Source organism: Equus caballus, chromosome X, assembly GCF_041296265.1.
Source record: "Equus caballus isolate H_3958 breed thoroughbred chromosome X, TB-T2T, whole genome shotgun sequence".
NCBI classification, from domain to species: domain Eukaryota; kingdom Metazoa; phylum Chordata; class Mammalia; order Perissodactyla; family Equidae; genus Equus; species Equus caballus.
In genome coordinates, this window is record NC_091715.1 from 39,017,502 (window position 1) to 39,044,986 (window position 27,485).

The window sequence follows — 27,485 nt, forward strand, 5'->3', positions numbered from 1 at the left end:
ATGGTGGTCGGAGCGCCGGCTCCCTTCTTGTCGCCGCCATTTTGTGCTGGGGATCGCGGCCGGCGGGGAGTAGGCGGCAGTGGGTTTCCCGGGGAGGGTAGCGCTCTTGGCGCTTCTCCCCTCCCCGCTCCTTTGCCCTCCTGCCTCCAGCCTTGGACTTGGCTGTTGCCCGGAGCAGCTCCGGCTGAGCTGGGAGAGTTGGAGGAGGTGGCAGCGGGCCGAGGTGATGTCTGGGAGCCCTCCCTTGACAGCCCGGGCCGAGAAGGTGAGCGTCGACGCTGGTCGTGGGGGCGGAGGTAAGGGGCCGGGGGCGGCGGAGTGTCGAGGAGGTGCGAGGGCAAACTGCGGGCCCAGGCCTGGGCTACGCGCGGAACCGAGGGATGCGTGCACTGTCTGAGCCCGGGAGGGGGTGTCTTTTTTTCCCCCCTTTTGAGAGCAGAAGCGCGTGCGCGATCGGGACACAGGAAGGGTGCACGCGGGTTGGGGGAAGGGAGGGACGGATGAGAGTGGGCTACTGTGGCTTACTGTGTCTGCGACATCGAACTTTATCCGTGGGGAAGCGGGTGTCTGCGACTTTGCTGTTTATCCATAGGGGAGGGGGTGTGCTGTCTGCTTTGTGTGACTTTGGTACTTATCTACCCGTGGGAAAGTGTTTTGCGGCTCTGGTCCTTATTCTCGGTGGGAGGGAGAGGGAGAACGTCGGTATGACTCTAGTCTTTATCCTTGGCGCGTGTCTATAACTCTGGTCCTTATCCATAGGGAGGAGTCCTTAACCATAGGGAGTCTTTTGGCGACTGGCCCTAACCCATTTACTGGGTGGAGAGGGAGTGCAAGGAATGTGTATTTGACTTACTGCCTCTTCTTTTTGGCAGTTCGTATCTGTGACTGACGCTCATCCCTTGAAAGGGGGTCTCAGTGTGTGATTTTGGCCCGGATTTATTGTGGGTTCCTGTCTGTGATTTGGGGACGTAGTTATTTCGGCCTCGTGTCTGTGACTTTGGTTCCTATCTGTTGTGGATACCAGTGTGTGACACTGGCCGCTTTGCCAGAGTCTACTGAAGGGTTTGTATCTGGCTTTTCTCCGCTGGGGTTGTGATTCTAACTCTCTCCATCCGGGAGCAGGTAACTCTGGTTCCCTGTGGCTTGAAGATGAGGAAAAAATTTGTGTGTGTATACTGTACATGAAGGAAAGGCGTGGTGGCAATCTAGTGTTGGGCAGGTGCTGTTACGGCCCGGCTGTGCCTGATTCTTTTTCAGAGGGTGGGGCCTGAAGATTCTGGGATACTTCGAGATGACCCCTGGCCGGATCACATGGTTCTTGAGACTTCCTAGTTCTCACAGCAGCCCTGAGGGCTGGGTGAGGTGACTGTCCTTCCATCCCAGCAGAATAGCACAGTGGTTTGGGACAGCTTCCGCAAGGACTCCTTTTTGCCTCTGAATAACTTGAGCTTAGAGCTCTGCGGGGAGAGCCGTCTTGGGACCTGGCTGCACCTAAGAGACAGGGCTCAGGGCTGAGCCAGTTGCCTTGTGAGGGTCAAAGCTGTGTTGGCCAGGAGCCCAGGGAGGCGGCAGCTGTCTCGTTGCCACATTAGCCCCTTCACCGCCTAAGCCTTTTGTGGTCTCCTGTCATCTTTTTTTTTTTTAAGATTTTTATTTTTCCTTTTTCTCCCCAAAGCCCACTGGTACATAGTTGTATATATTAGTTGTGGGTCCTTCTAGTTGTGGCATGTGGGACGCTGCCTCAGCATGGCCTGATGAGCGGTGCCATGTCCGCGCCCAGGATCCAAACCAGAGAAACACTGGGCCGCCGAAGCGGAGCGCTCAAACTTAACCACTCGGCCACGGGGCTGGCCCCTCTCCTGCCGTCTTGTAGGGGACAGCCAGCATCTTGTTGGGAGGATGAAATGGCACCTGAGGGCCCATCGAAGGAGCCTGGTGGGTGCCTGAGACTCCCGTCGTGAAGTCTTGCCTCCATGCCTAACATGCCTGATCTCAGACAAGTCATTTAGCACCGAGAGTGCCCCTGGGCAGGTAGCTTGGGGCTTGAACTTGTCTACCAGTCTCAGATGGCAAAGCCGTGGTCGCCGAATGGGTGGCACCATGAGGTCTGTTCCCTGTCTGCTGAAGGCCTTGCTATTTCTAGGCCACTGAGCTCTGGCCTCACGTTTGTGGGGAAAGGAAGGAGCAGGCCAAGTAGGGGCTGCCTTCCTGCTCTGGTCCACAGGAGCACGAGGAGTTGGAAAGCAACATCCCTGAGCTAAGGGACAGCAGAGAGGCTTGACAATGAGGGTTTCTCAAGGAGGCCCTCTCTGCCCCGACTGCCTTGACCCCTTTCTTTCTTCCGTTCTCCCTAGAGTCCTTGCAGGAGACATCACCCAGGCTGGCAGATCATGGTGGCAGCAGCAGGGGCGGCTGGGAAGTGAAACGGAGCCAGCGGCTGAGGAGGGGTCCCAGCAGTCCCCGCAGGCCCTATCAGGACATGGAGTATGAAAGACGGTGAGTTACCCACTCCCATCACCACCAAGCAGCCTCAGCTTGTCCCCATGTGAGAATCGATCCAGGAGGGTGCTAGGAGGGAGTTTCCAGGCAGAGGTAACAACGCAGCAGATGACTGATTTCTTTTCAGCAGGCATTTGTTTGGCGTCTCTTGTGAACCAGGACCTGTGCTAGGCTCTGGGAGTGCAGTAGGCAATGAGACAGATAAGACTGCAGCCTTGTTACTCAGGGTCTCACAAGGGAGACTACACAGTTTCCAGGTGATTACAAAACAGCTTGACTGGTGGCATGCTCGGTTGTGAGGATGGGAAAGGATCAAGAGAAAGGAAGGAATGGAGGCTAATACCCAGGTTTCCAGTTTGGGTGACCCAAATAGGTGGGTGGTGCCATTCACCAAGGTGTGGACAGCCACTGCAGAAGGACAGGCAGAGGTGGAGGGCAGATGGGTGGTGGGTTGCAAGCGCCTGTGGATCCTCAGGGGAGAGGTGTGGGCTGTAGTTTTGGTTTGAGGGGTAGATGAGAGTGGTGCCTTCAGAGTCAGGAATTTGTCCCAGACAAACGTGGGGCAAGCCGGGTCAGACAGCAGGAGACTTCAGGGATGGGGTGGGCTGAAGTTGGCACGATACTTCTCTCGGAAGGGACGCTCTCGTACAGTTAGTTTTAAACTCGGGTATGAACAAGAAACAGTTGGGACACTTGGTAAAATACAGAGATCCTGAGCCATACCCTTACCACCATCCTACTGGATCACCCCGGTTGATTCCAATGCAGTTGATCTATTGCTGATGTTTTAAGATTGCAAAGGAAGGCAGACCTAACTCGCCCAGAAAGCCTCTATTGAAAGTCAGTAGATTTACAAAAAGGGATGAAATAATTTTTTTACTGTCTTACAAAGGGTTTCTTCTACTGCCACCCCTTTTAAAAAATAGAGAATTATAGTATTTTGTTTTCTGAAAAGTGAGCCCAAATTTGAGATGTGGCCATCATCTAGTGTTATTCAGTCTTGACTTTCTTGAAAAACGTCTTTTGAAAGGCATTCAGTTTTGGGTGGTATTCACTGGAGGTGCTCTGTGGCAGTTTCTGAGTTTGAGTAGGTGACATACTTGCTTCAGGCTTTATTTAGCAAATAAAGCTACTGGCTTTCTTTTGGCTTTTAAAGGACCTCAAGTGCAGAAATTTGACTTAACCTTACTTTTCCAGTTCAAGGTAGGTGTCTGTCATAGGTCGGTACAAGGCCTTCTCTTGCCATATTTATTTTTTCCTTTTTATTCCCAATTCCCATAGCTGTAGGCAGCTGCTCTGTCATGTTTGAAATGTATCCTTCTAAAATATGTAGTGTTGTTTTGAGTGTCTGTGTCTTCAGTTTACACAAATGGCAGAGTGCTATAGTCTTCATTCTGTTTCCTAAACTTTGTATTACTCAGCGCTGCATTTTTAAGATCTGTCTATATTGCCGTGTGTATATTAGTGCTTTGCTTCTAATTGGCCCCAAAGACACCGTGGGGTGTGCCTACTGCCTTTTACTTAATGATTCCCCCACGGTTGGATACCTGTTCTTAATTTTGATGTGCTAAAATTCATCACTTTTTTGTCTTATGATCTGTGCTTTCAGAATCTTCTCCATTCCTACCTCTGGATCACAAAGATTGTTTTCACTCTATAGTTTTACCTTTTGCATTGAGGTCTTTAAATCCATCTAGAGTCTGCTTTTGAATATGGTGTAAGGTGGGTTCTGGTTTTATTTTCCTCCATATAGTAGGCAGTTTTCCCAGTACCACCTCCTAAATAGTCCATTCTTTCTTTGTTGACTTGTGGTACCTCATCTCATTTCAAGTTCCCTCTTGTACATGAATCTGTCTTGAGTGATCTGATTTGTTTCCTTGGTCCGTTTGCTCATTCTTATGCCAGAATCTTACTGTTTTTATTATTGTGGCTTTATAGAGTGTCTTAATAGCGCCCACTTTCCTCTTATTTTTCAAAGTCAGTTTAGCCATTTGTGGAGCTTCATATAAAAAGTGTATCAAGTCCCTCAAAAACATTCCAGAGTTTTGATTGAGAGTGCATTGAATTTATATATTAATTTGGGGAGAATTGTCATCTTTGTAAGTAACCATCTCATTCAAGACCTCTAAACTAACTAACTTAAATTTCATTTGAGAGACATAAAAATCTGAATAACTGAAAATACAGGTCTTGCATATTGTTCATTAAAGTAATTCCTAAGTATTTCAGTAGTTTTCATTGACAGCTTATTTTCTTTAATGTCAGTGATGCTGGGTGCACAAATTTAAGATTCATTTTGGCAGGTTGTAGCAGAAAATCCAAAGAATAGTAGCTGAAACAATATAGTTTATTTTCTTTCCCATAAAGGACATCTGCAGATAGGTAGTCAGTCCAGGCCTGATAGGCAGCCCCGTCTGCTTAGCCATCAAGTATGACGTGTGCTGTAGGCTTTTAGAATGTAGCCTTTAATAAATCAAGGAAATTCTCTGATCTTAGTTTGCTAAGATTGCTCAGAAATGAGTATTGAACTTCATAATTACATGCATTTTTCCTCCTTTTATCCACTAATTTCATAAATTGCATTAAATTACATCCTTGGCATTCTTAAGATATACCCTCCTCGATCATGGTATGTATGTGTATAACGTATTTTGAAAAAATTTCAGATTTACAGAAAAGTTACAAGTACAATGAACTCCCATATATTCTCTACCAAGAGCCACTAATTGTAAATATTTTGCCACATTTGCTTTATCTACCTACGTGCGTGCCCCTCCTTCCCTCAGTCCCCCTCCCCTCCCTTCCTCCCTCCTCCTCCCCGCTCCTTCCACCTCTCCCTTTCCTTCTCCCTGTGTCCTTTCCTCTCCCCCTTCCTCTCCCCCTTCCTCTCCCCCTTCTTCCCCTCCCCCTGCCCCTTCCCCCTCTGTATACATAACATTTTTTGTGTGTGAATCATTTGAGTTAGTGGCAGACATGACCCTTAAGTACTATAGCATGTGTGTCCTAAGAACAAGGACTTTCTCTTCCATAACCGTGGTACACTTACTAATATCAGGAAATTTAACATTGATACAATACTTTTGTCTTATATAAAATCCATATTCAGATGTCATCAGTTATCCCAATAATGTCCTTTATAGCTATTTTTCTGTAATCCAGGATCCAATCCAAGATCGTGTGTTGCATTGAGCTATTTTGTATTTTTAGTCTCCTTTAGTCTAGAACAGTTATTCGGTCTTTCTGTGTCTTTTATGACCTTGATATGTTTTAAGAGTACAGGTCAGTTGCTTTGTAGGTGTTTCTCAATTGGGGTTTCTCTAATGTTTACTCATGAATTTTTGGCTGAAAATTTATTTTAGTAATGTTATATATATTTTTAAAACACGTTGATTAGATGATTAGATATTGTATTATTTAGGATATTTGCATCTGTGTTCATTAGTGAGGTGGCCCTCTTAGTGTCCTTTTCTAGTATTTATCTGGCATTGAATCAAGGTAGCCTCATGACATGAATTGGGCAGCTTTTGGTGTTTCTCTCTTTATTGGAGAAAGTTGGATAGGAGTGATCTGTCCCTTGGAAGCTCGGTAAAACTCACCTTTAAAAGGGCCTGGGTTTTTTATTATCACTTTGTCTACTGCTTCTGCCAATTTTGGCATTTTATGTTTTCCAGAAATCTCATTTTGTGGAGGTCCTCATATATGATACTTCTGTCCAGCTTCCTAGAAATGTATTATAAACGGGGTCTGCCTTTGGAAAGTGTTTAGTCAAAGTGCTCTGTGGCCACTGGACCTGAATCATTCCCTCCTGAGTTTAGACAGCAAGAGTTCCATAGCCAAATGTATTTGGTTTAGATGTGAATGTCAGAGTTCAGGATTTCATTGGACCATTGATTCAAACCTGTTCAGTTCTTAAATTCGGATGACTAGAGTTCAAATAGTGAGGGATACCTATAGTAAATAAACATGAAAAAACTTGTTTGTATCATAAACCTTAAAAATACTCATACCACTCATACCAGCCACTTCTTGTCAAGGCATTTATCATAAAGAAACAGGTTGGGTTCCAAGCTGAGCTCACGAGGACAGGGACTTCATTTTGTTCACAGCGGTGTCCCCAGCACCTAGAATGATGCCCGACACATAGCAAATGTTACATTAATATTTGCTGAATGAAGAAATGAATGAACAAACAACTATGAAACATTGGAAACCAACCCAAATGTCTGGAAACATTTATTTTCCCCATTAATTATCTTTTAGCTTTATGGTGTTTTTCCAATATTTTATTATGAAGTTTCAAGCATATAGCAAAGTTAAAAGAATTTTATAGTAAACACCTCTGTACTGTACCCATCCACTGAATTCTGCCGTTAACATTTTAGCATACTTACTTTATCACATTTATTTATTTATGGGCTTTTTTTACACTTTAGATATTTTAAAATTTTTATGAAGCCAGATTTATCAGGGGTTTTTTTTGTAATGACTTCTGGGTTTTGTCTTGCTTAGAAAGACCTTCCCCATTTTTGAGGTGATTGATTTTTTTTCTTATGTTTTCTTTCTGATATTTTTATGGTTTCTATTCAGAGATTTAAATTTTTGATCCATCTAGAGTTTACTTGGTGTAAGAAGTGAGGTCAGTAAACAACTTTATTCTCTTAAAGATCAACAAACTTTTTCTGTAAAGGATAGTAAATATTTTTGGCATTGCAGATCATATGGTCTCTGTCACAACTGCTCAGCTGAAAGCAGCCACAGACAATATGGAAATGAATGGGTATAGCTGTGTTAAAGAAAACTTTATTTAGGTGACTAGATTTGGCCCACTGGCTGTAGATTACTGATCCCTGGGCTAGACAGTTATCATCACTAGTATTTATAACTAATCCATTTTCCCCCATTCATTTGAAATGCAACCTTTGGCTTATTCTAAATTTCCCCATGTGTTTGTGTGTACTATGGACTCTATTTGGTTTACTGATCTTTCCATTCGTGTTTTGATTGTTCCACCTTTATAATATGTTTTAATATTCAGTAGGGCTCCTCCCCCCCTCCCATTAGTCTTTTCTTTTTAATAGAATTTTCCTGATTCTTCTAGGTCATTTCTTGTCCTTTGCTGTTATAAACAGTGCTGCATTGAATAATGTCTTGTTTGTATGCAAGTATATCAGTACATTAAATTCCCAGGAGAAGAATGGGGGTCAGAGGATATATAGGTTTTTCGTTTTGCCAGCTCTTGCCAGATTTCCCTGCAGAGGGCTTGTTCCATGGTCACTCCTACCAGCAATGTGAGAGTGACTATTTCCCATACAGCCTTGCCAACAGTTTATCAAACATTTGCACTTTTGCAGATATGTTGAGTTAAAAATGTTCTATCCCAAATCTTCCTTATAGAGGAATTCAAAATAACATACGTAGATACTCCCCACTCCAGGAGGTACAGCTTTGTTCCCTTCCTCTTGAGTGTGGGCTGGTCTTAGTGACTTGCTTCTAAAGAATAGAATGTAGGGGGCTGGCCCCGTGGCCGAGTGGTTAAGTTCGTGCGCTCCGCTCCAGGCGGCCCAGTGTTTCGTTGGTTCGAATCCTGGGCGCGGACATGGCACTGCTCATCAAACCACGCTGAGGCGGCGTCCCACATGCCACAACTAGAAGGACCCACAACGAAGAATATACAACTGTGTACCGGGAGGACTTTGGGGAGAAAAAGGAAAAAAATAAAATCTTTAAAAAAAAAAAAAAGAATAGAATGTAGAAAGGGAAAAGGAGAAACTTTACAGCAGAGAAACCTGGCAGACCCCACCACAACCAGATGATCAAGGTCCACATCACCAGTGATGTCACATTGATATCATGTGTCCCCTGATACAATGCAATCAGAAGGGCAGCTCACCTCTATTGTATTCTTCTCCCAAGAAAACGATAACCTCAACTCTAATCACAAGAACACATCAGACAGATCCAAGTTGAGGTACATTCTACAAAAGATCTGACCAGTGCTCTTCAAAACTGTCAGGGTCATTAAAAAACAAGGCAAGACAGAAACTTACAGGCCACAGGAGACTAAGGGGAACGTGATGACTACATGCAATGTGGTATCCTGGATTTGATCCTGGAACAAAAAAAGCATAGCAGTGGAAAAACTGGTGAAATCCTAATAAAGTCTATAGTTAACTTCTTAGTTTTGACAAATTTACCATGGTTCTCTTAACGTTAGAGGAAACTGGGTGAAGGGTGTACAAGAATTCTGTTGTTTGAACTTTTCCATAAATCTAAAATTATTAAGGAAGTTTTACTTCATCAAGATTAGAAATTTTTGTACATCAAAGGACACTATTCAAGAGAGTGAAAAGACAACCCCCAGAATGGGAGAACGTGTTTGCAAATCATATATCTGATAAGGGATTAACACCCAGAATCTATAAAGAACTCCTACAACAGCAACAGAAAAACCCAATTCAAAATTGGGCAAAATGCAGGTTCAGATCCCGGGTGTGGACCTATGCACCGCTCATCAAGCCATGCTGCAGCGGCATTCCACATGCAAAATAGAGGAGGATTGGCACGGATATTAGCTCAGGGACAGCCTTCCTCAAGCAAAAAGAGATTGGCGTCTGTTGCCAATCTTCCTCACCAAACAAAATGAAAATGGGCAGAAAACTTGAATAGACATTTCTCTAGAGAAGATATACAAATGGCTAATAAGCACATGAAAAGATGCAAAATAACAAGTGTTGGTGAGGATGTGGAGAAATTGGAACCTTTGTGCTTTGCTGGTAGGAATGTAAAATGGTGTAGCCGCTGTGGAACACAGTTTGGCTGTTCCTCAAAAAATTAGATATACAATTACCATATGATCCAGCAATTCCACTCCTGGATATATACCCAAAAGAATTGAAAGCAGGGACTCAAACAGATACTTATACACTGGTGTTCATAGCAGCGTTATTCACAATACCCAGAACAACCAGTAGGTGGAAACAACCCAGGTGTCCATCAACAGATGAATGGATTACCAAAATATGGTATATACCATACATATGTACATACTCAGCCGTAAAAAGGAATGAAATTCTGATACATTCTTCAACATGAATGAACCTTAAAAACATTATGCTAAATGAAATAAGCCAGACATAAAGGGATAAATATTATATGATTCCACTTATATGAGGTACCTAGAACGGGCGAATTCATAGAGACAGAAAGTAGAATAGAGGTTGCAGGGGCAGGGAGGAGTTATTATTTAATGAGTATGGAGTTTCTGTTTGGGAGGATGAAAAGATTTTGGAAATAGATAGTGGTGATGGTTATACAACGTTGTGAATGTATTTTGTGGTGCTGAATTGTACACTTAAACATGGTAAAGGGGCCAGCCCGGTGGCTCAGCCATTAAGTGCACACGTTCCACTTCAGCGGCCCAGAGTTCACCGGTTCAGATCCCGGGTGCAGACATGGCACCGCTTTGCAAGCCATGCTGTGGTAGGCATCCCACATATAAAGTTGAGGAAGATGGGCACAGATGTTAGCTCAGGGCCAGTCTTCCTCAGCAAAAAGAGGAGGATTGGCAGCAGATATTAGCTCAGGGCCAATCTTCCTCAAAAAAAAAAAAAAAAAAAAAGGTTAAAATGGTAAATTTGTTATTTTGCCACAATAAAAATGATTTTAAAAATATACAAAAGTGAATTTTAAATGCTTATTTAAAAGTGGTCTATCCAGTGTAGTTTTCATTTTCATCTTTCATTATGAGTGAGAGAGAACATCTTGTCAAATATAAATCATTTGTATTTCTTTTCTGTGAATTCTCTTCCTCTCCCCATATTTTTTCCCAGTTCATCCTGACTTGGCTTATGGTGGTCTTTGTTTTTTTCAAAGCAGAAGTGTTTTGTTTTTATATAGTCAGATTTAATCATCTTTTCTTCTGTGGCTTCTAGATTTGGGTCATAGTTTTCTCCATTTCAAGATTATCAAGAAATTATCTTGCATTTTCTTCTACTTTGATGGTTTCATTTCTTCCATTTAAATCTTTGACCCATTTCAAATATATCCTGGTTTGTATGTGTGAAGTATAGTCATAAGATCTTGCACATATCTAGTTGTTTAACCTTTTTTTTCCACAATTTTTTTTCCTCCCCAAAGCCCCAGTGCATAGTTGTATATTCTAGTTATAAGTACCTTCTAGTTCTTCTGTGTGAGCCGCCACCACAGCATGGCTACCGGCAGACGAGTGGTTTGGTTCTGTACCCAGGAACCGAACCTGGCCCACTGAAGCAGAGCATGCCAAACTTTCACCAACTAGGGCATCAGGGCTGGCTTGGTATTTAACCTTTTTAATGCGGTTACACTTGGCATCTTCCTGTTTTCTAAACAGTGGGTCTCTGAATACAGGGAGGGTATTTATTTTTGTATATTAATTTTATCCCCAGCACCCTTACTGATTTATTATTTGTAATCATTTTTCAGTTGATTCTCTTAGGCTTTGCAGGCATATTCTCATATCATTTACAAATAATGGTAGTTATACCTTCTGCTTTCCAGCTTTTAACTTGTTTTCTTCCTTCCCTTGTTTAATTGTTTTAGCTAGTATTTTAGAATAACTTAATAATGATTTCAATAATGGACATTCTGGTGTCATTCCTGACCAGCATTGGGATCCTGTTAGAAGTAGTCTACTGTGGTATCTGTTTTTTCTTGTTTTAAGTAACATGTATTGGTTGCTTTTAGAGTACTTTTTGAATTATTATTTTATCAAAAAAATCATTTTTGGTTACCTACTGAGTACTATACACTAAGGTAAGCTTTGGGGATAGGGCAGTGAGCCCTATCCCTCACTCATTCCCCAGAAGTCACCGTCTATTGATTTTTTAAATCATCAAAGAAATGCATGTTAAATCAACTTCGAGATAATTATTTTACAGTTATTGCAACAGGAGTAATTTTAACACAACAGCTGCCAGTGCTAGCAAGGTGACCGTGAAACAGAGGGGCAGGGTGGCACAGTGTGCGATGAAGTGGAGGGAGAGAGGTCGGCAGGGACCTCACCCCACAGGACCCTGGAGACCTTATAGGACCTTGGTGAGCATTTCAGTGTTTCATCTTGAGAATAAGAGGGAGCTGTTGAGGGGAGCAATATGATTGGGCTCGATTGGCTTTGCTTTGTAGAACACTCACTCACATTTGGAGTGTAGAGAATGACTTGGGGAGGCCTGGGTGGAGGTGAGGACACCAGTTAGGACGCCACACTGAGGGCCCGTTAAAGGAAGACAAGCTTGGACTGGAGAGAGGGGGAAGGAAGGAGAGAAGTGGGATCCAGCTCGCCCCGCAGGGTCAGGATCTAGGGATCCCTGTTGGGGAGTGGGGCTGAAGGTCTAGAGGGAGTGAGTGAGAGGGGGTCACTCACCTTTCAGAAAGGACTACCCTCTAATCCCTCCCCATCCTTCTTCCCCCAGAGGTGGTCGTGGAGACAGGACTGGCCGCTATGGAGCCACCGACCGTTCGCAGGATGATGGTGGGGAGAACCGCAGCCGAGACCATGACTACCGGGACATGGACTACCGCTCGTATCCCCGCGAGTACGGCAGCCAGGAGGGCAAGCACGACTATGACGACTCGTCTGAGGAGCAGAGTGCAGAGGTGAGGGCCGGGCCTGGGTGGGCAGGCTCCTGCAGGGCCTCTGTCTGGCTGCAGCACCGTGAGCAGGTACCTCTCAGCTCCCATGCCTTCGGACTGTGCTCCATGGCTTTGCCTCGCCTGGAGGGTCTGTCCCACTCCCCTCTCTGAGGGCTCCTCTCCCCAGTTGGGTCTCCAGACTTCCACATGCTTGACTCTATATTTCGGAGGGCCCCTGGCCACCACCTCTCTCCCTTCTTCCCTGGTGTTCAGTTTGGGTCCATGGTTTACTGCAAGCCCTAGACTGCCTGCTCCCAGACACTTTGGGGCCCTTGAAGAGCCTCTTACATGGGACCCGGCGTCTGGAGTTGGGAGGGCAACTGGGAAACTGGATATCACCAAGCAGAGCAGCTCTAGGAGGCCAGCGGTGAGCATTCCTAGTGGTGGCAGAGCCCCTTGACAGAAGGGAAATACCCCCTTGGGCCTCTTCTTGGAGCTCAGGGGTAGCCAGTTTCATGTTGGGGAGTTAGCCCTAGCCTGAAGGGGGAGGCATGATGCTCACCAGCAGGGACCCTCCATCTGAGGGGAAGAAGCAGCTTTGCCTTGGGGAGCCCCACTTTGAGGGGGCGGTCAGGGCCATGGTCCAAGCAAGCAGATTTCCTATCCCATAGGGTGGGAAACATACTCTTGCAAACCTAGCCCTGGGTGGCTATGCAAAGACCCCTGTGGTGGGCAGCCAAGCTTCCCCAGTGGCAGGTGTGAGCTGTGCCTGGATGTTGGCAGGGCACTAGGTGGGCTCTGGGTGAACCTGTTGAGAAGAATGGGAGTGGAGCACTGAGTTATCTGGCCCCCCTGAGGGTGGAAGGGTGTGGACCCAGGCCCAGCCTGCGTAGTCCTGGAATGATGGGTTGGGCAATCCCCAAGAACCCAACGACCACACTCTGTTAGGAGGGAGCCTAGTGGTGATAGAGGACTGGCCAGGCAGAGGATCAGGGACTGTGGCCCTCACACCTTTGCCAGCCCCTGCTGACTGGCTCTGGCCCAGATCTTAAGCTATTCTTATACCCACAACTTGTTGCAAGGCCCAGGCCCAGGTGATGTGTGGCCTTCTGTGGTACAAGGAACAATTGTGCATGTACTAGCTGACCTGGCGAGGGAGGAGCAGGGACAAACGGAGGGCAGGGTTTAGTGTGCCAACCCCAGACCATCTCTTCCCAAGGAGGTTTAAGCGGTGTCTGGTCACCTGTCTGTAGGAGTTCCTCCTCCACACCAGTACTGCCACTGGCCTTTCCCCACTCCCCAACAAGGCAGCCCCCAAAAGTGTCCCGGGGAGAATTTCAAACCCCAAAAGGGTTGCAGTCCAGGGCCTACCCACCCTGCCTGCCCCGAGCCTTTAGCCGGAGCCCGCCCACCCCTGGCTTTCAGAGCCTGCCTGCCTCAGAGAGCCAGCGGCCAGCCCCTAGGCCCACCCCAGACTGACTGCCCGCCTGGTGTCTCTCATCTCATTCTGTCGGCCAGGATTCCTACGAGGCCTCCCCGGGCTCCGAGACTCAGCGTAGGCGGCGGCGGCGGCACAGGCACAGCCCCACCGGCCCGCCAGGCTTCCCCCGAGACGGCGACTATCGGGACCAGGACTATCGGACCGAGCAAGGGGAGGAGGAGGAGGAGGATGAGGAGGAGGAGGAGGAGGAGAAGGCCAGTAACATCGTCATGCTGAGGATGCTGCCACAGGCAGCCACTGAGGATGACGTACGTGCCCCCCGTGGCCCCGGGCAGGCAGCAGAGCAGGAGGCCAGGCTGGGTCTCCTCCAGGGCCCTCAACTTCTCCCTCACCCCTGACCTCTGTACCTTTCATCCCTTCTCCCCACCGGCTCCTGTACCCCAGCACTGATCCGTCCTCTGGGCAGGCCCCGTCATCTCCTGATCTGGAAGGGAGAAGTGTGGGATAGACTGGCTTGGCCAAGGGGCTGCGGTGGTGGGTGTGGGAGGGAACAGAGCATTCCTCCTGCACATTCCACTGGTCATCCATCCATTCTGCGTATGTTGATTGAGGGCCAGATACTCACTAGGCCCGGTGCCAGGTATTGCTGGTGGCAGAGATGATGCAGGGGCCCTGCAGCCCTGGGAGTAAGGATGGTCCCTGTGGGCTTTTCTGAGTTTTTATTCTCATTCCCCACTGCCTGCCCTCTTTTGTCAGAAGCATCAGATCTCCCTGCTGGCCTGGCCCCAGGGCCTTGAGTTCTTCTCTGACTTCCTTCACTGCTGCTGTCAGCTCCCCACCCTGTTTTCCTTTATGACTTTCCCTTCCATGTTCATCCCTTTTCTCCTGTTTCCTTCTCATACGGACTTCCCTAATGAGCACCAGTGAAACCCCAGAGGGCTGCTAGAATAGTCTTCTCACCAGCCTCCCTGATTCTCCTCCTTCTCCCTGCCCCCCATGAAGTCTCTGCTTAGCAATCCTCTCAAATCTGCTGGCTGCCCATTTTGTCCCAAAGAAAAGCCCACCTGTGTATTTGAGAGCTTCTCAAGTCTGGCCCACTGCCCTGTTCAGGGTTAGTCGGTGGCTGAGTGCTGCTGTTTATTGAGGATTTATCACAGGGTGGGCCACACGCCAGGTCTGATTTAATCCTCACAGCTACCCTGCGGGGAAGGTACTCTTTGTATTTCCACCTGTGGATGAGGAAGCCAGACCCCCAGCAGTGAAGTGGCTTGCCCCAGGTCCCATGGCCAATGAGTGACAGAGAGGAGTTGGGGTCTGAACTTGGGAAGCTGGACCCCAGAACTCAGGTTCTTGCTGTTTCCTGAGCCCTCCCTGGTATTTACAGTCCTGATAAGCTCCTCTGTGCGTCTTTCTTTTCCATCCATGTGTGTGTGCGCACGTGTATGTATGTGAGTGTATTTAATCTTCTTTCTGTTCTTTAACCTGATGAGGAAACTGAGGCCCAGAGGCATTAAGACTGCTGCCCGAGAATGCCTGGCACAGGCTCCCAGTCTTCTGCAAGAGGTGCCACTGGCCTAGAGACCCTGCCTCACCTGGTCCAAATCCCAAATTATCTCTGCAGCTTCCCTCTGGCTTACTTCATCCAGGAAGCTTTCCAAACCCTGTGACCACTCCTTGTCTCCACCCAAAGTTACTGCTCCACTCGGTCTAGGGCACGTGGCTGGGGTTTGACTAGTCCTTCCCAGTTTGATATTTGTGTCATGGGTCTCTTTGGAGCAAGCTGGAGGGCAGAACCTTGGCGAAGGGCCAGAATCACATCCTAGCTTTCCTCACTTTGTGGCCGCACCAAGCGTGTTGTCAGGCCACCCCTGCCCACCGTTCTCGAGCTGCTGGCTCGCTTCCTCTATTGTTCTCTGCCCCTGAGGGTTATCGTGCTGCCATGCTTCACCTTGCCCCATGCCCCTTTCTTCATTTGACTCACTCTGCGAGTCTGGGACGGAAAGCTAAGACTGGGGACTGGGCGTGAGTCTGGGGCTGCGGTCACTCGGGGAAGAGCCCTGAGAGAGGGAGAGGAGATAACGTGTGCACATCACCCATGACCCCTCAAGGTGCTGGAAGCCTCCAGCCAGACTCAGATACCCAGCAGTCCACCTTGTGCTGAGCCCGCCCCAATCTGTATCTCCCCGTACAGATCCGTGGCCAGCTGCAGTCCCACGGCGTCCAAGCACGGGAGGTCCGGCTGATGAGGAACAAATCCTCAGGTGAGCTTTTGTTCCCAGTGCCCTCCCCTTCCACTGGCCAGCCTCAGCCTCCGAGTCTCCCTCCTGCCTCTGCCTTCTCCCTCACCCTCCCTACCCTGCCTTCCTGCCACAGCTGGGAATGGGCAGCTTGGGGGTACCCTCTTTTCTTCTCTCCCCCTCATCCCACTCTCCTCACAGCTCCGGCCAACAGCCTCTTGCACGGGGCTGTCTGGGAGGGGGTGCAGCTCTGAGCAGAGCTGAGTGCTACCCGGGGGCAGGGCCAGGGCCAGGCTCCAGGGAACCTCCTCTTTGGGACTCTGAGTATCTGAGATGGTAACCTCGCCCAGTATATTCCTTTCCCTCTTCTTTCTTCTCCTTCCCCTGGCCCTTGCTCTCCCCCATATTTTTCTGGTAACAGCCTCTGACCAGAAAGGAGGTCTGACATGGCCCCACCCATGTGTCCCAAGAGGGAAGGCAGGGGATGGCTCTTCTCCAAGAGCACATCCCAAGGAGCAGCCAGGATTTCTGGCCTCACTTGTTCCCTCCCTCCCTCTTGTAGGCTGCTTGGAGCTGGCCTGAGGTTAGCAGGGTGGTGGGGGGGAGTTGTCTCTGCAGGACCTCTGGCCCAGGTCCCGAAGGCAGGCACAGTGGGGCCTCACTCTGCCTGGGCTTCTCTCTCCATCTCTCAGTCTCTCTCCTCCCCACACCTCCATCTCTTTCTCTCTCCCTCCCTCCCTCTCTCTCTCTGTCTCTCTCTCTAATTATACCATTCCATTCTCCTGTACATCTTAACAGTTGTTCTTTTGGAGATCAAGCATGCTCCCCGAAGCCCTGCCACGTCTAAGCCCTCCCTGTGTGTGCACCTCCAAAGGAGGAGCTGCTCTCCTACGGCCACAAGCCCTGGATCCCTTTTCCAACCCTAGCCAGGCCTGGGGTCTCTCTTGGTAGCACATAGGTCTTTCTCTGCTTCACCCCAGCCAAACCACACGCTGACAGGATTCTGGTCTTTCTCTCCCCAAGGTGATGTCCCAGGTGCAGCCCCCTCTGTGGCCCTGGGCACTTCTTCCAGGCACCCACTGATTCTTTACTCTGAGGTCTGCCTGGCCAATCCTGGCCCCCGTTCTCCTGCTCATTGGGAGGACCTGGACTGTGGGTGGCTGTAATCTTCCCAGCTTGGCCCTGAGGTGGCTCCCTGGTGAGGCCCACCTCCCCTGCACTGTGGTGAGGCTGAGGTGACATTAGGTCCCTAACTCCTCCTGGTTTCTGATGGGCTGGAGCCCTAGCCTCACCGAGCTGCCTGGCCAAGCTTCTCTTTTGCTCCTTTGATTAAACACATGTTACAGGGCCCCTCCTGGGCGCCCCTGGCCTTGTACTTGGCCCTGCCCTTCGGTTATTTATTCTGGCCTATGTGGAGCCAGCAGTCTGCCCATCTGCCCTCCTTCCTTCTCTGGAGACAGGCTTCTACTTGTACCCTTTCCCTCCCAGCTCCTTCTCTCCGTCTCTGTCACCACAGGCTGGCCAGGCAGGTTTGCCTGAGCCCCATCTCTCTCTCTTCCCAGCTGGTGCGTGTGTATCTCCACCCCCTCCCCCCAGCCCACCTCTCTCCAGCTGTTTTCCTCCCTCCCCCTTCCCTCTTTCCTGCCATCTACCTTGCCTCCCACCCCCTGGTCTTTCTCTCTCTGATTGCTTCTCTCTCTCCCTTTCTTCCTTTCTCCTCTCTCCCCTTCCCTCTCTGCCCCTGGTCCTCTCCCCTCGGGTCCCGCCCCCGGGAACGCCGTGTGTCCAAAGCTGTTGACTAACCCACTGCGTCTGTATCTGAATGCTGTCTCCAGGTCAGAGCCGGGGCTTCGCCTTCGTCGAGTTTAGTCACTTGCAGGACGCTACACGATGGATGGAAGCCAATCAGGTTGCTTTGCCGCACTTGAACCCCCCCCCAAACAAATACTACTTTGTAATCGAGCGCTCCCCATCGCCTGATTCTTATGGACACAGTTCCCTGCCCTGTGGCCCTGTGTCCCACCCCCCCCCCGCCCCCTTTTTCTCCCCCTTCCTGATCCTCACTATCTCCTCTTCCCATCTCTCGCTACCCACTGGGCTTCCCATCAAGAATCCACACTCACCACTGGCCCCTCCCACCGCCAGGCACTAGCTCTGCCCCTCCACCTCTCCCGGCTGAGCTTTTAGAGAAAGGCTGCCAGGGGGGTCTTTCCACCAAGGTTCCCACTCCCTGGGGGACTGCCCTGCTCTGGGGTTAGGCAGAGCCAGGACTTCATTCTCCTCTCAGGCACCACTGGAAATCCAGCCACCGGGAAACTTAGCTGTTGGCACACTAACTAGCAAGTCCCGTTTTGCCAGCTCTCTCCCCGCATGTGAGTTTGGCCCTTTGATTTCCACATGAGAGGCCAGCACTGCTCTGTTGATCTAAAGTACCAGTCAAATGTGATAGTTTCGTTCACTGGGACTCACTTCAGTTGCCCCACCCCTCCCACTGCACCTACCCCCACAGGAGTCACTGCTAGCCCCTGCTCTCCTAGGGGCAGGCCTGCCTTCTCAGCAAGGAGCTGTGCCCTTGGGAAGGGAAGGGAGCCTGCTCCCCCAACCTGGCACAGGCTCCCAACCCAGCAGCTTTGGGACCTTCAGAGACCCAAGGATCTGCTCTGTTGGCCCACCCAGAGCCCAGCTCACTGGTGTGGAACACTGAAGGAAAGCCTCGGGAGGAAGGGGCGGATGTGGTGGAACGGGCTCAGCAGGGGCGGCCCTGGGGCCATCTCTGCCAGTCCGTAGGCTAGTGCCTGGGCCCAGGACCCAGCCAGCCACAGGAAGACAGCCTCACAGCAGGAACTTCCATCTTTTAAATATGGCTCTTTCTTTTTCCCCTTCTCCAGCACTAGCGCGTGTGTGCGCTTTCTCTCTCTTTCTCTCCCCTCCTCACCCTCCCCTCCCCGTCCCCCATCATCCCAAGTGTAGCCTGTGTAGTCCTGGCCCTGGGTGTGGCCTGGCAGTGTCAGGGCCGAATGGGGGGTTTTCCCCACTGTCCGGCAAGCGTTGGTCAGCCGAGCACTGTGTGCCTGGTGGCGTGTGTTCATGTGTGCGTGCCAGGAAAGGCAGCAAACAGCTGCGCCCAAGGGCTGTGGCGCTTTCCCTCCCTCCTTCCCTTCCTTCTTCCCTCGTCCGTTCTCCGACCTCCCTCCGTTCCCTGTCCCTCATCCATCCAGCTGAAGGGCTCGCTCACTCTCTTCTCCTGTGCTGAAACGGTGCGTGGGGCACTGCTGCCTGGGCCTCACTGTGCTCTGCTTTTTCCCGCAGCATTCCCTCAACATCCTGGGCCAGAAGGTGTCCATGCACTACAGCGACCCCAAGCCCAAGATCAATGAGGACTGGCTGTGTAATAAGGTACAGGGGTGGTGGGCAGTGGTTGCCATGGATAGAGACAGCAGCAGCAGTGGTGGCAACGTCTCTGTCTCCCTGGAGTCTCTGAGGTGGCATGGGCATTGAGGAGTGGCTCAGCTCAGGTAGCCACTGTTCCTTGCCACGCCCCCACCACCAGTGTGGACTGAGCTTTCACTCAGCACCAGGCTCTGCCCTCATGAAGCACAATCTTGCCTGAAGTCCCAGTAGACTTTCAACAAATACTTATGTAAATGACTGACTGGTGACAGTGTAGACATAACGTGGTGTGTGAAATGTAGACTTCAGAGCTAAACTGGCTGAAATTAGTCTCTTCCAGATCTGCCTTGATTTTGACCAGGGGACTTAACCTCTCTTTGCCCCACTTTCCCCATCTCCAAAGTGTGAACAGTAATGCCACCTCTCCCCACAGGTGGTTGGGAGGATTAAAATGTGGCGACGAGAGGGTAACCCTTGAGACAACACCTGGCCCAAAGTTAGCACCATTTAATGTCAGCTGTTATCCTGAAGGAAAGTGCAGGACAACCTGAGAGCCTGTGTCAGGTGACCCAACCTTGAAGGCCACTCTGACAAAGCCATGTCCACCTGAGGCTGAGGGTACAAGCTATAGGGTTTGCAGTCATATTCTGTAAGAGGAAGCTGAGGTTCAGAGAGGTGAAACCATAGGTTGGCCTTGAGCTGTGACCTGCTCCTAATCACAGTGGTCATGGCTGCCACCATGGGTTCAGGTCTCCCCTGGGGCCAGCCTCACAAGCAGCCCCGAGGCAGCCTTGTGACTCCATAGCTCCACCTGCCACAGCTGGCTGGCAGTCCTGAGACCTAAGAGGAGGACTGAGAGCTTGTGGAGGCCCCAACCCTCTTCCCAAGAAGGACGCTGCCTAGTAAGGGGCATGGTGCCTGTTTGTTAAAAATAACAATAATGTCAGAAGGCGGGTGTAGAACATCTCTGGGAAGATAGGGACAAAGTGACAGTGGAACTCTATCCCTCCTATGTTTTCAGATGCTCCTTGAAACCAAGGAATTCTCTTCTTTCCCCTCCCTTATCCCCCACGTCTTCTTGCTCACCAGGTCCTATCACTTCCATCACAGAAGTACCCTCCCTTCCCATTCCCACTGCCCAGGCCAGTCTTTCTCCCTCCCTCTCACCTGTAACATTCCTCAAAACCACCTCTGACCACGTCCCTCCTTCTCCACTTAAAACCCCCACAACTCTGAGCTTAAGCATGACGATCCTCCATAATCTAGCATCACCTTCCCTCTCCAGCCTCGGCCTTTGCCTTTCTCCTCATCCTCCTATTCCAGCTAGGAAAATCTCTTGTTCCCTCTGCTAGCAATCGCTTCCCAGCATAAGCAAACCAAACCAAACTTCTGGGCCTCCCAGATCAAACATCCCTGCTGACTGTCCCCACGCGAGTGAGCCGCATCCCTCTTGGTCTGTTCCTCTCCCTGAGCCCCCGTTGGTGCCTGTCCCCACAGACTAACCTGTCCTCTGGGCTGCATCTGCTACCTGCTGTTAGGCTGTGAGGCCAGAGGCCACATCCTAGGCGTGCGGGGCAGAGCTGGCACAGGAGCAGTGCTCAGTACCTGACCGTGGGACAGAGATAGAAATGTGGTGGCAGCTGGGGTCTCTGGAGGCTGGACTATCCGAGGCAAATTTCTCAAGAGCGGCAGGATCTGACCCAGTCCTCAAGATAAAGGAGGGGTGGGAGTCTGGCAAGAGAGGGGCTACTGGCTTTTAGGGGTGGAAATGTTGAAGATTTCTGAACAAGGAAGCAAGTTTTGGGAAGAGGAACCTACTAAAAAGACGTGATTGGGGGGCAGTCCTCGGAGTTAGTACTTCAGAGGAGGCGGCAGTTGTAACAGGTGAGGGAGTTGTTGATTCCTGAGTTGAGGGGGTGGCACTGAGGACAAATTTGAGACTGTGTAAAGGAAAGATTCACAGGACGGAGAATGACAGCCAGAGCCCTAGAGCCCCTTACCACCCCTGACCCTGGAACCTTCCTTCCCGGGGTGTTTCGGGGTTCCCTGGGGGATCTCTGGATCCAAGTTTGGAGGGCGCACTGGAAAGCCCCACCCCCTCTGATGGCCTGGCCTGTGCCTCACAGTGTGGTGTCCAGAACTTCAAACGCCGCGAGAAGTGCTTCAAATGTGGTGTGCCCAAGTCAGGTGAGGCCCTACTACCCCCCTCTCCTTGGGACATTGATCACTATGGGGAGAAGGGTCAGGGGCCAGTGCTCTGGGAGGAGGGTGACCAGCCTTGGAGCCTCCCCTTTTGTCACCAGCCTATCTTTGCCACCCCTGACAGAGGCAGAGCAGAAGCTGCCCCTGGGTGCAAGGCTGGATCAGCAGACGCTGCCACTGGGTGGACGGGAGCTAAGCCAGGGCCTGCTTCCCCTGCCACAGCCCTACCAGGCCCAGGGAGTGCTGGCCTCCCAAGCCCTGTCACAGGGCTCGGAGCCAAGTTCAGAGAACGCCAATGACAGTGAGTCACTTGTTCCTTCCTCCTTCGTCCCTGCCCTAGGGTGTCTGGGCTGGTCTCTCCGAGGCCAGAGAGTTGGTGATGATCAGGACCTAGTCCTTCCAGGGGTCTCCACCTGGTGGGGGGACAAACGTAATACAAGGAGAGTAGGGGAGGAGCATTGCCCCACTCGACTTTGGGGGTGTATTGGGAAGGTTCTCGGCAGGTGAGCAACCAAGCTGGGACTTGGACTGGCAAGCAGAGTTTATCCAGGAGGAAGAGGCAAGAGGAAGCAGCAGGTGCAAAGATGTGGAGGCCAGAGGAGAGGGAGCAATGGGGGACCACCAGAGGGTAGGGCTGGAGCAGAATATCTCCTAATGCTGGGCCCCTTCCTGCAGCCATCATTTTGCGCAACCTGAACCCCCACAGCACCATGGACTCCATCCTGGGGGCCCTGGCACCCTACGCGGTGCTGTCCTCCTCTAATGTGCGCGTCATCAAGGACAAGCAGACCCAACTGAACCGTGGCTTCGCCTTCATCCAGCTCTCCACCATCGTGGTGAGGGCGGCACAGGGGGGGGCCGGGCAGCCAGGGTCCCGGCCCCCAGGGTGGGGAGGAGGGACCCTGACTCTAGCTCCCCTCCGCGGCCCCAAGCCTGGAAATGGGGCAATGGAGCCGGGGGCCTCCCCGGGCCTGACCCTTCTGCCCCTGCCTCCCCTCCTCCCCCAGGAGGCAGCCCAGCTTCTGCAGATCCTGCAGGCTCTGCACCCGCCGCTCACCATCGACGGCAAGACCATCAACGTTGAGTTTGCCAAGGGTTCTAAGAGGTCAGGGCCCCACCTGTGTCCCTTCCCAGCTTGCCCCCCAGCTTGGGGCCTCCCATCTCACTCCCAGTCTCTGACATCCTCCCCAGGGACATGGCCTCCAACGAAGGCAGTCGCATCAATGCTGCCTCTGTGGCCAGCACTGCCATTGCCGCGGCCCAGTGGGCCATCTCACAGGTACTCAAAGACTCCCCATTACCCCAGCATCCCGATACCTGGGCTGCCTCGACCCTCCTGCGCCCGCTCTGCCAACAGGAGGGCCGGCTTGCAGTTTTGGCTCTCTGTGGAACCAAACCCTCTCTCACTGGCTACTGTAGGCTTTGAGGGCCTCGCTGCAGCTCCCTTCCCACTTACCTCCTCCCAGGCTTTCATTTTCAATACTGTTGTGACTGCTTTTCTCTTCTGTTTTGTAATTATTTTGTCATCCTGAATTATTACAACTTCTTTAATAGAAAGGAATTTGTAAATAGCTGAAAGAAAATTGGGAGTTGAGAATAAAGGAGGGGAGGATGATATCTTCTTGGTCTGACGCCCAGCACACGTACCTCACAGCACACACACCGTCAGCCCTTGGAGCATTTGGGCGAGCGTCTTGGTTCCCGGTCTTGTTTTTGCTGCTGCCCTGCTATGCTGTGGGTGGCTCTCGTGTTTCACTTGTCTGAGGGCTGCATGCTTTCTGTCAGCAGACAGACACTAGCATCACCTGTGGACAGATGCTTCTTAGCGCAGGGTCTTCTCCCCCCACACTCCCTCCTCTGCTAATGAGTCCCTCCCACCTGCCCCTTAGGCCTCCCAGGGTGGGGAGGGTGCCTGGGCCACCCCCGAGGAGCCACCGGTCGACTACAGCTACTACCAACAGGATGAGGGCTATGGCAGCACCCAGGGCACAGAGTCCTCCCTCTATGCCCATGGCTACCTCAAGGGCGCCAAGGGCCCCGGTATTACTGGAACCAAAGGGGACCCAGCTGGAACAGGTGAGCCCCAGCATCTTTCCCTGAGTCCATTGTGGGGGCCGGCAGGCATAGGGTCCTGGGCTTTGCCATTCACAGGCTTTCTCCTCCCTCCCTGTCTCTCGTTACAGGTCCTGAGGCCTCCCTGGAGCCTGGGGCAGACTCTGTGTCACTGCAGGCTTTCTCCCGTGCTCAGCCTGGTGCCGCTCCTGGCATCTACCAGCAGTCAGCAGCCGAGGCAAGTGGCAGCCAGGGTGCTGCTGCCAACAGCCAGGTAAGGGAGCTCAAGGGGGATCCTGGGGGGGACAGGTGGAGGGATCCTAGGGGGGCACAGGGAGCAGTGACAGACACTGAGCCCTGTTCCCCTGTTTGGCCCTGTGACCAGTCATACACCATCATGTCACCCGCTGTGCTCAAATCTGAGCTCCAGAGCCCCACCCATCCCAGCTCTGCTCTGCCACCGGCCACCAGCCCCACTGCCCAGGAGTCCTACAGCCAGTACCGTGAGTAGCCACAGCCTGTGGGTGGGGGTTGGGGAGTTCCTTAACAAAGCAGAGATGAGTGTGACCCCCTCTTCTCACCCCTCAGCTGTTCCTGATGTCTCCACCTACCAGTACGATGAGACATCCGGCTACTACTATGACCCCCAGACCGGTCTCTACTATGACCCCAACTCCCAGGTGATAGGGCGGCCCAGGGAATGGGGAGAGAGGGGGGTCCAGCAGTTCCTCTTTTCGAGGTCTTCCCTCATGCCCCCTCCTTCCTACCCCTCCCCCAGTATTACTACAACGCTCAGAGCCAGCAATACCTGTATTGGGATGGGGAAAGACGAACCTATGTTCCTGCCCTGGAGCAGTCAGCCGATGGGCATAAGGAGACGGGGGCACCCTCGAAGGAGGGCAAAGAGAAGAAGGAGAAGCACAAGACCAAGACAGCCCAACAGGTGAAGACTGGAGTCCAGCAGTCACTGGCAGGCTGTTCAGTGTCTCGCAATGAATGCATTTCTGTCATCTGTTATCCTCCACTGCTAAGGGAGGGGGGTTGCAGGGATGAATACGTAGGCAGTAATTGTGCTCAAGAGAGACCAGGCTCCTGGTCCAGCTCTGCCCTTTGCTGCATGACTTTGAGCCAGGGCAGTCTCCTCAGTATGTGGCAAGGCTACCCACCTCCCTGAGGTGGCCAGTGCCATCCAAGGTGAGCCCTGTCAGCTTTCCTGTCCCCTAGTGGGAACCTTCACGCTGCTGGTGGGAGTATGGGCTGGTACAGACATGCCTGAAGCCAGGCTAGCCCTGTGTGTGGAAGCGAACAGGCATGCATACTCCTTTGGGCCCTGAACCCCACTCATGTGCGTCTGTGTCTATATGTGTGTATGTCCCAGAGAACTGCTTACAGGCCCCTCGGGGGGCAGCAGGAAAACAGCTATCGCAGTGTTTAAGAGCAGTGGGCAGTTGGAGGGAACCTCAGTGTCTGTCTGTGGAGGAAGAGTTTTTGACAGTCTGGGTGTAGCACTTAGAAACAAGAACTAAGTGTTCCCTTGGCAACCTGGTAAATTCTAAAAATGGTCTTGTGCCTGGGGGGAAAGCAGAATATGGAATGTGGTGTAGTATCAGGCATGTAAATTAAAATTATGCACAGAGAAAGCCATCATGTGCATTTTAGAATGATGAAGTGAAAATACACAGCGAACATAATAGTGTGAGTGCGTGTCAGCAGGATGGGGGCAAAGCCAGAAGGGGGCTTGATGAGGAGCACTGATGACAGAGAAATGGGAACTGTCACTGCTGCCTCTCACCCTTTGCTTGAGGCTGCAGGGCACGGAGGGGCAGGCTGCTTCAGGGGCAGTGGATGGAGTTGGTGGCCCCAGCAGTTGGAGGGTTCCTGAGAACCTCACCCCAACCCTGGCCCCTAGATTGCCAAGGACATGGAACGCTGGGCCCGCAGCCTCAACAAGCAAAAAGAAAACTTCAAAAACAGCTTCCAGCCCATCAGCTCCCTGCGAGACGATGAAAGGCGAGAGTCCGCCACCGCAGATGCCGGCTACGCCATCCTGGAGAAGAAGGTGTGTTGTGGCCACCCATCCACACCCCCCCAATTCTTGTCATCCCTCCAGTCCCTCCGTGGAGTCCCTGAATTTCTCTGTCTTTCCACCCCAGGGAGCACTAGCTGAGAGACAGCACACCAGCATGGACCTCCCGAAACTGGCCAGTGATGACCGCCCAGTGAGTGCCCAGGGCAGAAAAGGGGGCAGGGGGCTGTGATCTAGCCAAGCCTTACCTCCCGCACTCACCATCATTTCTACAGAGCCCACCCCGGGGCCTGGTGGCAGCCTACAGTGGGGAGAGCGACAGTGAGGAGGAGCAGGAACGTGGGGGTCCTGAGCGAGAGGAGAAGCTCACTGACTGGCAGAAGCTGGCCTGTCTGCTCTGCCGGCGCCAGTTCCCCAGCAAGGAGGCACTCATCCGGCACCAGCAGCTCTCCGGGCTTCACAAGGTGACTGAGGGAGGCTTGGCAGGGAACCCTGGCCCACCGCAGCCCAGCCCAGCCAGCCAGGCACTTCACTCCTCGTCCTGTCCCCCTTGCAGCAAAACCTTGAGATTCACCGGCGAGCCCACCTGTCAGAAAACGAGCTGGAAGCACTTGAGAAGAATGACATGGAGGTGAGGTGTGACCCACTCCCGGGCTCCCATCCCTTGTGTCTCTTGCCAAGTCCCTGTCCCCTCAGGCAGCTGGCACTCAAGTTTCTCAGCTGGGTACAACCTGGCTGCCATCAGCCATCTCACGTCCTGTTCTTGCAAGGTTTCTTCCCACTTCCCCTACACTGACTACTTGCGCCCATGATGGACCTCAGATTGTTAGCCAGATCCAGCTCCCCATAGGGCCCCCTCCCCTGTGCCCATGTTTCCTGTAAATAGTAACCAGCTCCCCCATTCTCACACACACAAACTTTCAGCAAATGAAGTACCGGGACCGTGCAGCTGAACGCAGAGAGAAGTATGGCATCCCTGAGCCGCCAGAGCCCAAGAGGAGGAAGTATGGTGGCATGTCTGCGGCCTCCGTGTGAGTTCCCAGGGCCAGGTGAGGGGGCCCAGGGCTGGCAGGCTGGTCACTCATGCTGTACCACTGCCCCCTGCAGGGACTTTGAGCAGCCCACACGGGATGGGCTGGGCAGTGACAACATTGGCAGTCGCATGCTCCAGGCCATGGGCTGGAAAGAGGGCAGCGGCCTGGGCCGCAAGAAGCAGGGCATTGTGACACCCATTGAAGTGAGTCTCCCATGATCCCTTCCCCATTCTCCAGTCCTCCCCACTTAGCCCTGCCTCGCCCCCATCACCTGGCTTACCTGACAGAGCCTGCCTCCGTTATACAGGCCCAGACACGGGTGCGGGGCTCTGGCTTGGGTGCCCGAGGGAGCTCCTATGGGGTCACCTCCACTGAGTCCTACAAGGAGACACTGCACAAGACAATGGTGACCCGCTTCAACGAGGCCCAGTGAGCAGCTGCGAGAGCTACTTCTATATATGTGGGGTGTCCAGCCCGGGACTGGGGAGGATGAAGTGTTGGGTGATCTGAGCGGAGCCCTGCACCTGTCTACCAGCCCAGTCCCCAGCCAGAGAAGCCCTGACCAAGTCAGACTTTGAGTTGGTGACTTTAGTTGGAGAACTGGGCTGGGATCATGTTCTTCTTTTTGTAATAAAAGCTCAAAAGCCCACAGCTTGCATATCTCTCTCTCATGTTCCCTCATAGTTTGTGGCCCACAGACAGAGGAAAATAAACACAGATGGACAAGGGGCCTCGTCAGGCCTAGGTGGGTAGCAGTGATGGCATTCACAGTGTCTAGTGCATCTAGCTACCACTTTAGTCGGGGGGCGGGGGGAGGCGGTGCAGAATATAGGATTCTGGCCTGTACCCCAGCCCACAAGATCCTGGTCACAGCCCCTCACCATTGTCAGGTCCAGCAGGTCATGTTGCACCACCAGGGCACTATCAGGCTTAAAGTCCCCCTGGGTCAGAGCCAGGACTGGGAACCCCCCATCCGTGGTGTCGCCACCCCACAGCTG

At 51.6% G+C, this 27,485-nt stretch overlaps 1 protein-coding gene across 14 annotated transcripts; it reads left to right on the forward strand.

The window, feature by feature from the left end:
- RBM10 (RNA binding motif protein 10) lies at positions 1-27,136 on the forward strand. 14 transcript variants are annotated; one of them, XM_023634146.2, is made up of 24 exons: positions 1-265; positions 2,355-2,496; positions 11,946-12,129; positions 13,624-13,854; positions 15,738-15,807; positions 17,619-17,692; positions 19,093-19,179; positions 21,300-21,360; positions 21,500-21,676; positions 22,051-22,211; positions 22,383-22,480; positions 22,567-22,654; positions 23,265-23,451; positions 23,559-23,701; positions 23,813-23,930; positions 24,016-24,107; positions 24,206-24,370; positions 25,337-25,486; positions 25,581-25,646; positions 25,729-25,917; positions 26,010-26,084; positions 26,378-26,484; positions 26,561-26,690; positions 26,795-27,136. In XM_023634146.2, exons 1-24 carry the CDS (start codon positions 1-3, stop codon positions 26,918-26,920), a joined length of 3,186 nt encoding a protein of 1,061 aa, XP_023489914.2. In that variant the 3' UTR covers positions 26,921-27,136. The 14 variants fall into 14 exon arrangements, with proteins under 14 accessions (XP_023489914.2, XP_023489916.2, XP_023489915.2 ...); XM_023634148.2 differs by having other exon boundaries at positions 23,337-23,451; XM_023634147.2 differs by having other exon boundaries at positions 22,051-22,208.
- Positions 27,137-27,485: the final 349 nt, after the last annotated feature.

Bases quoted from the DNA above. Each gene is read 5' to 3' on its own strand.
- RBM10 (XM_023634146.2), top strand. From the start codon at position 1: ATGGTGGTCGGAGCGCCGGCTCCCTTCTTGTCGCCGCCATTTTGTGCT. The intron at 19,180-21,299 runs GTACAGGGGTGG...TGTGCCTCACAG, and splicing joins AGGACTGGCTGTGTAATAAG to TGTGGTGTCCAGAACTTCAA. The intron at 26,691-26,794 runs GTGAGTCTCCCA...TCCGTTATACAG, and splicing joins GCATTGTGACACCCATTGAA to GCCCAGACACGGGTGCGGGG.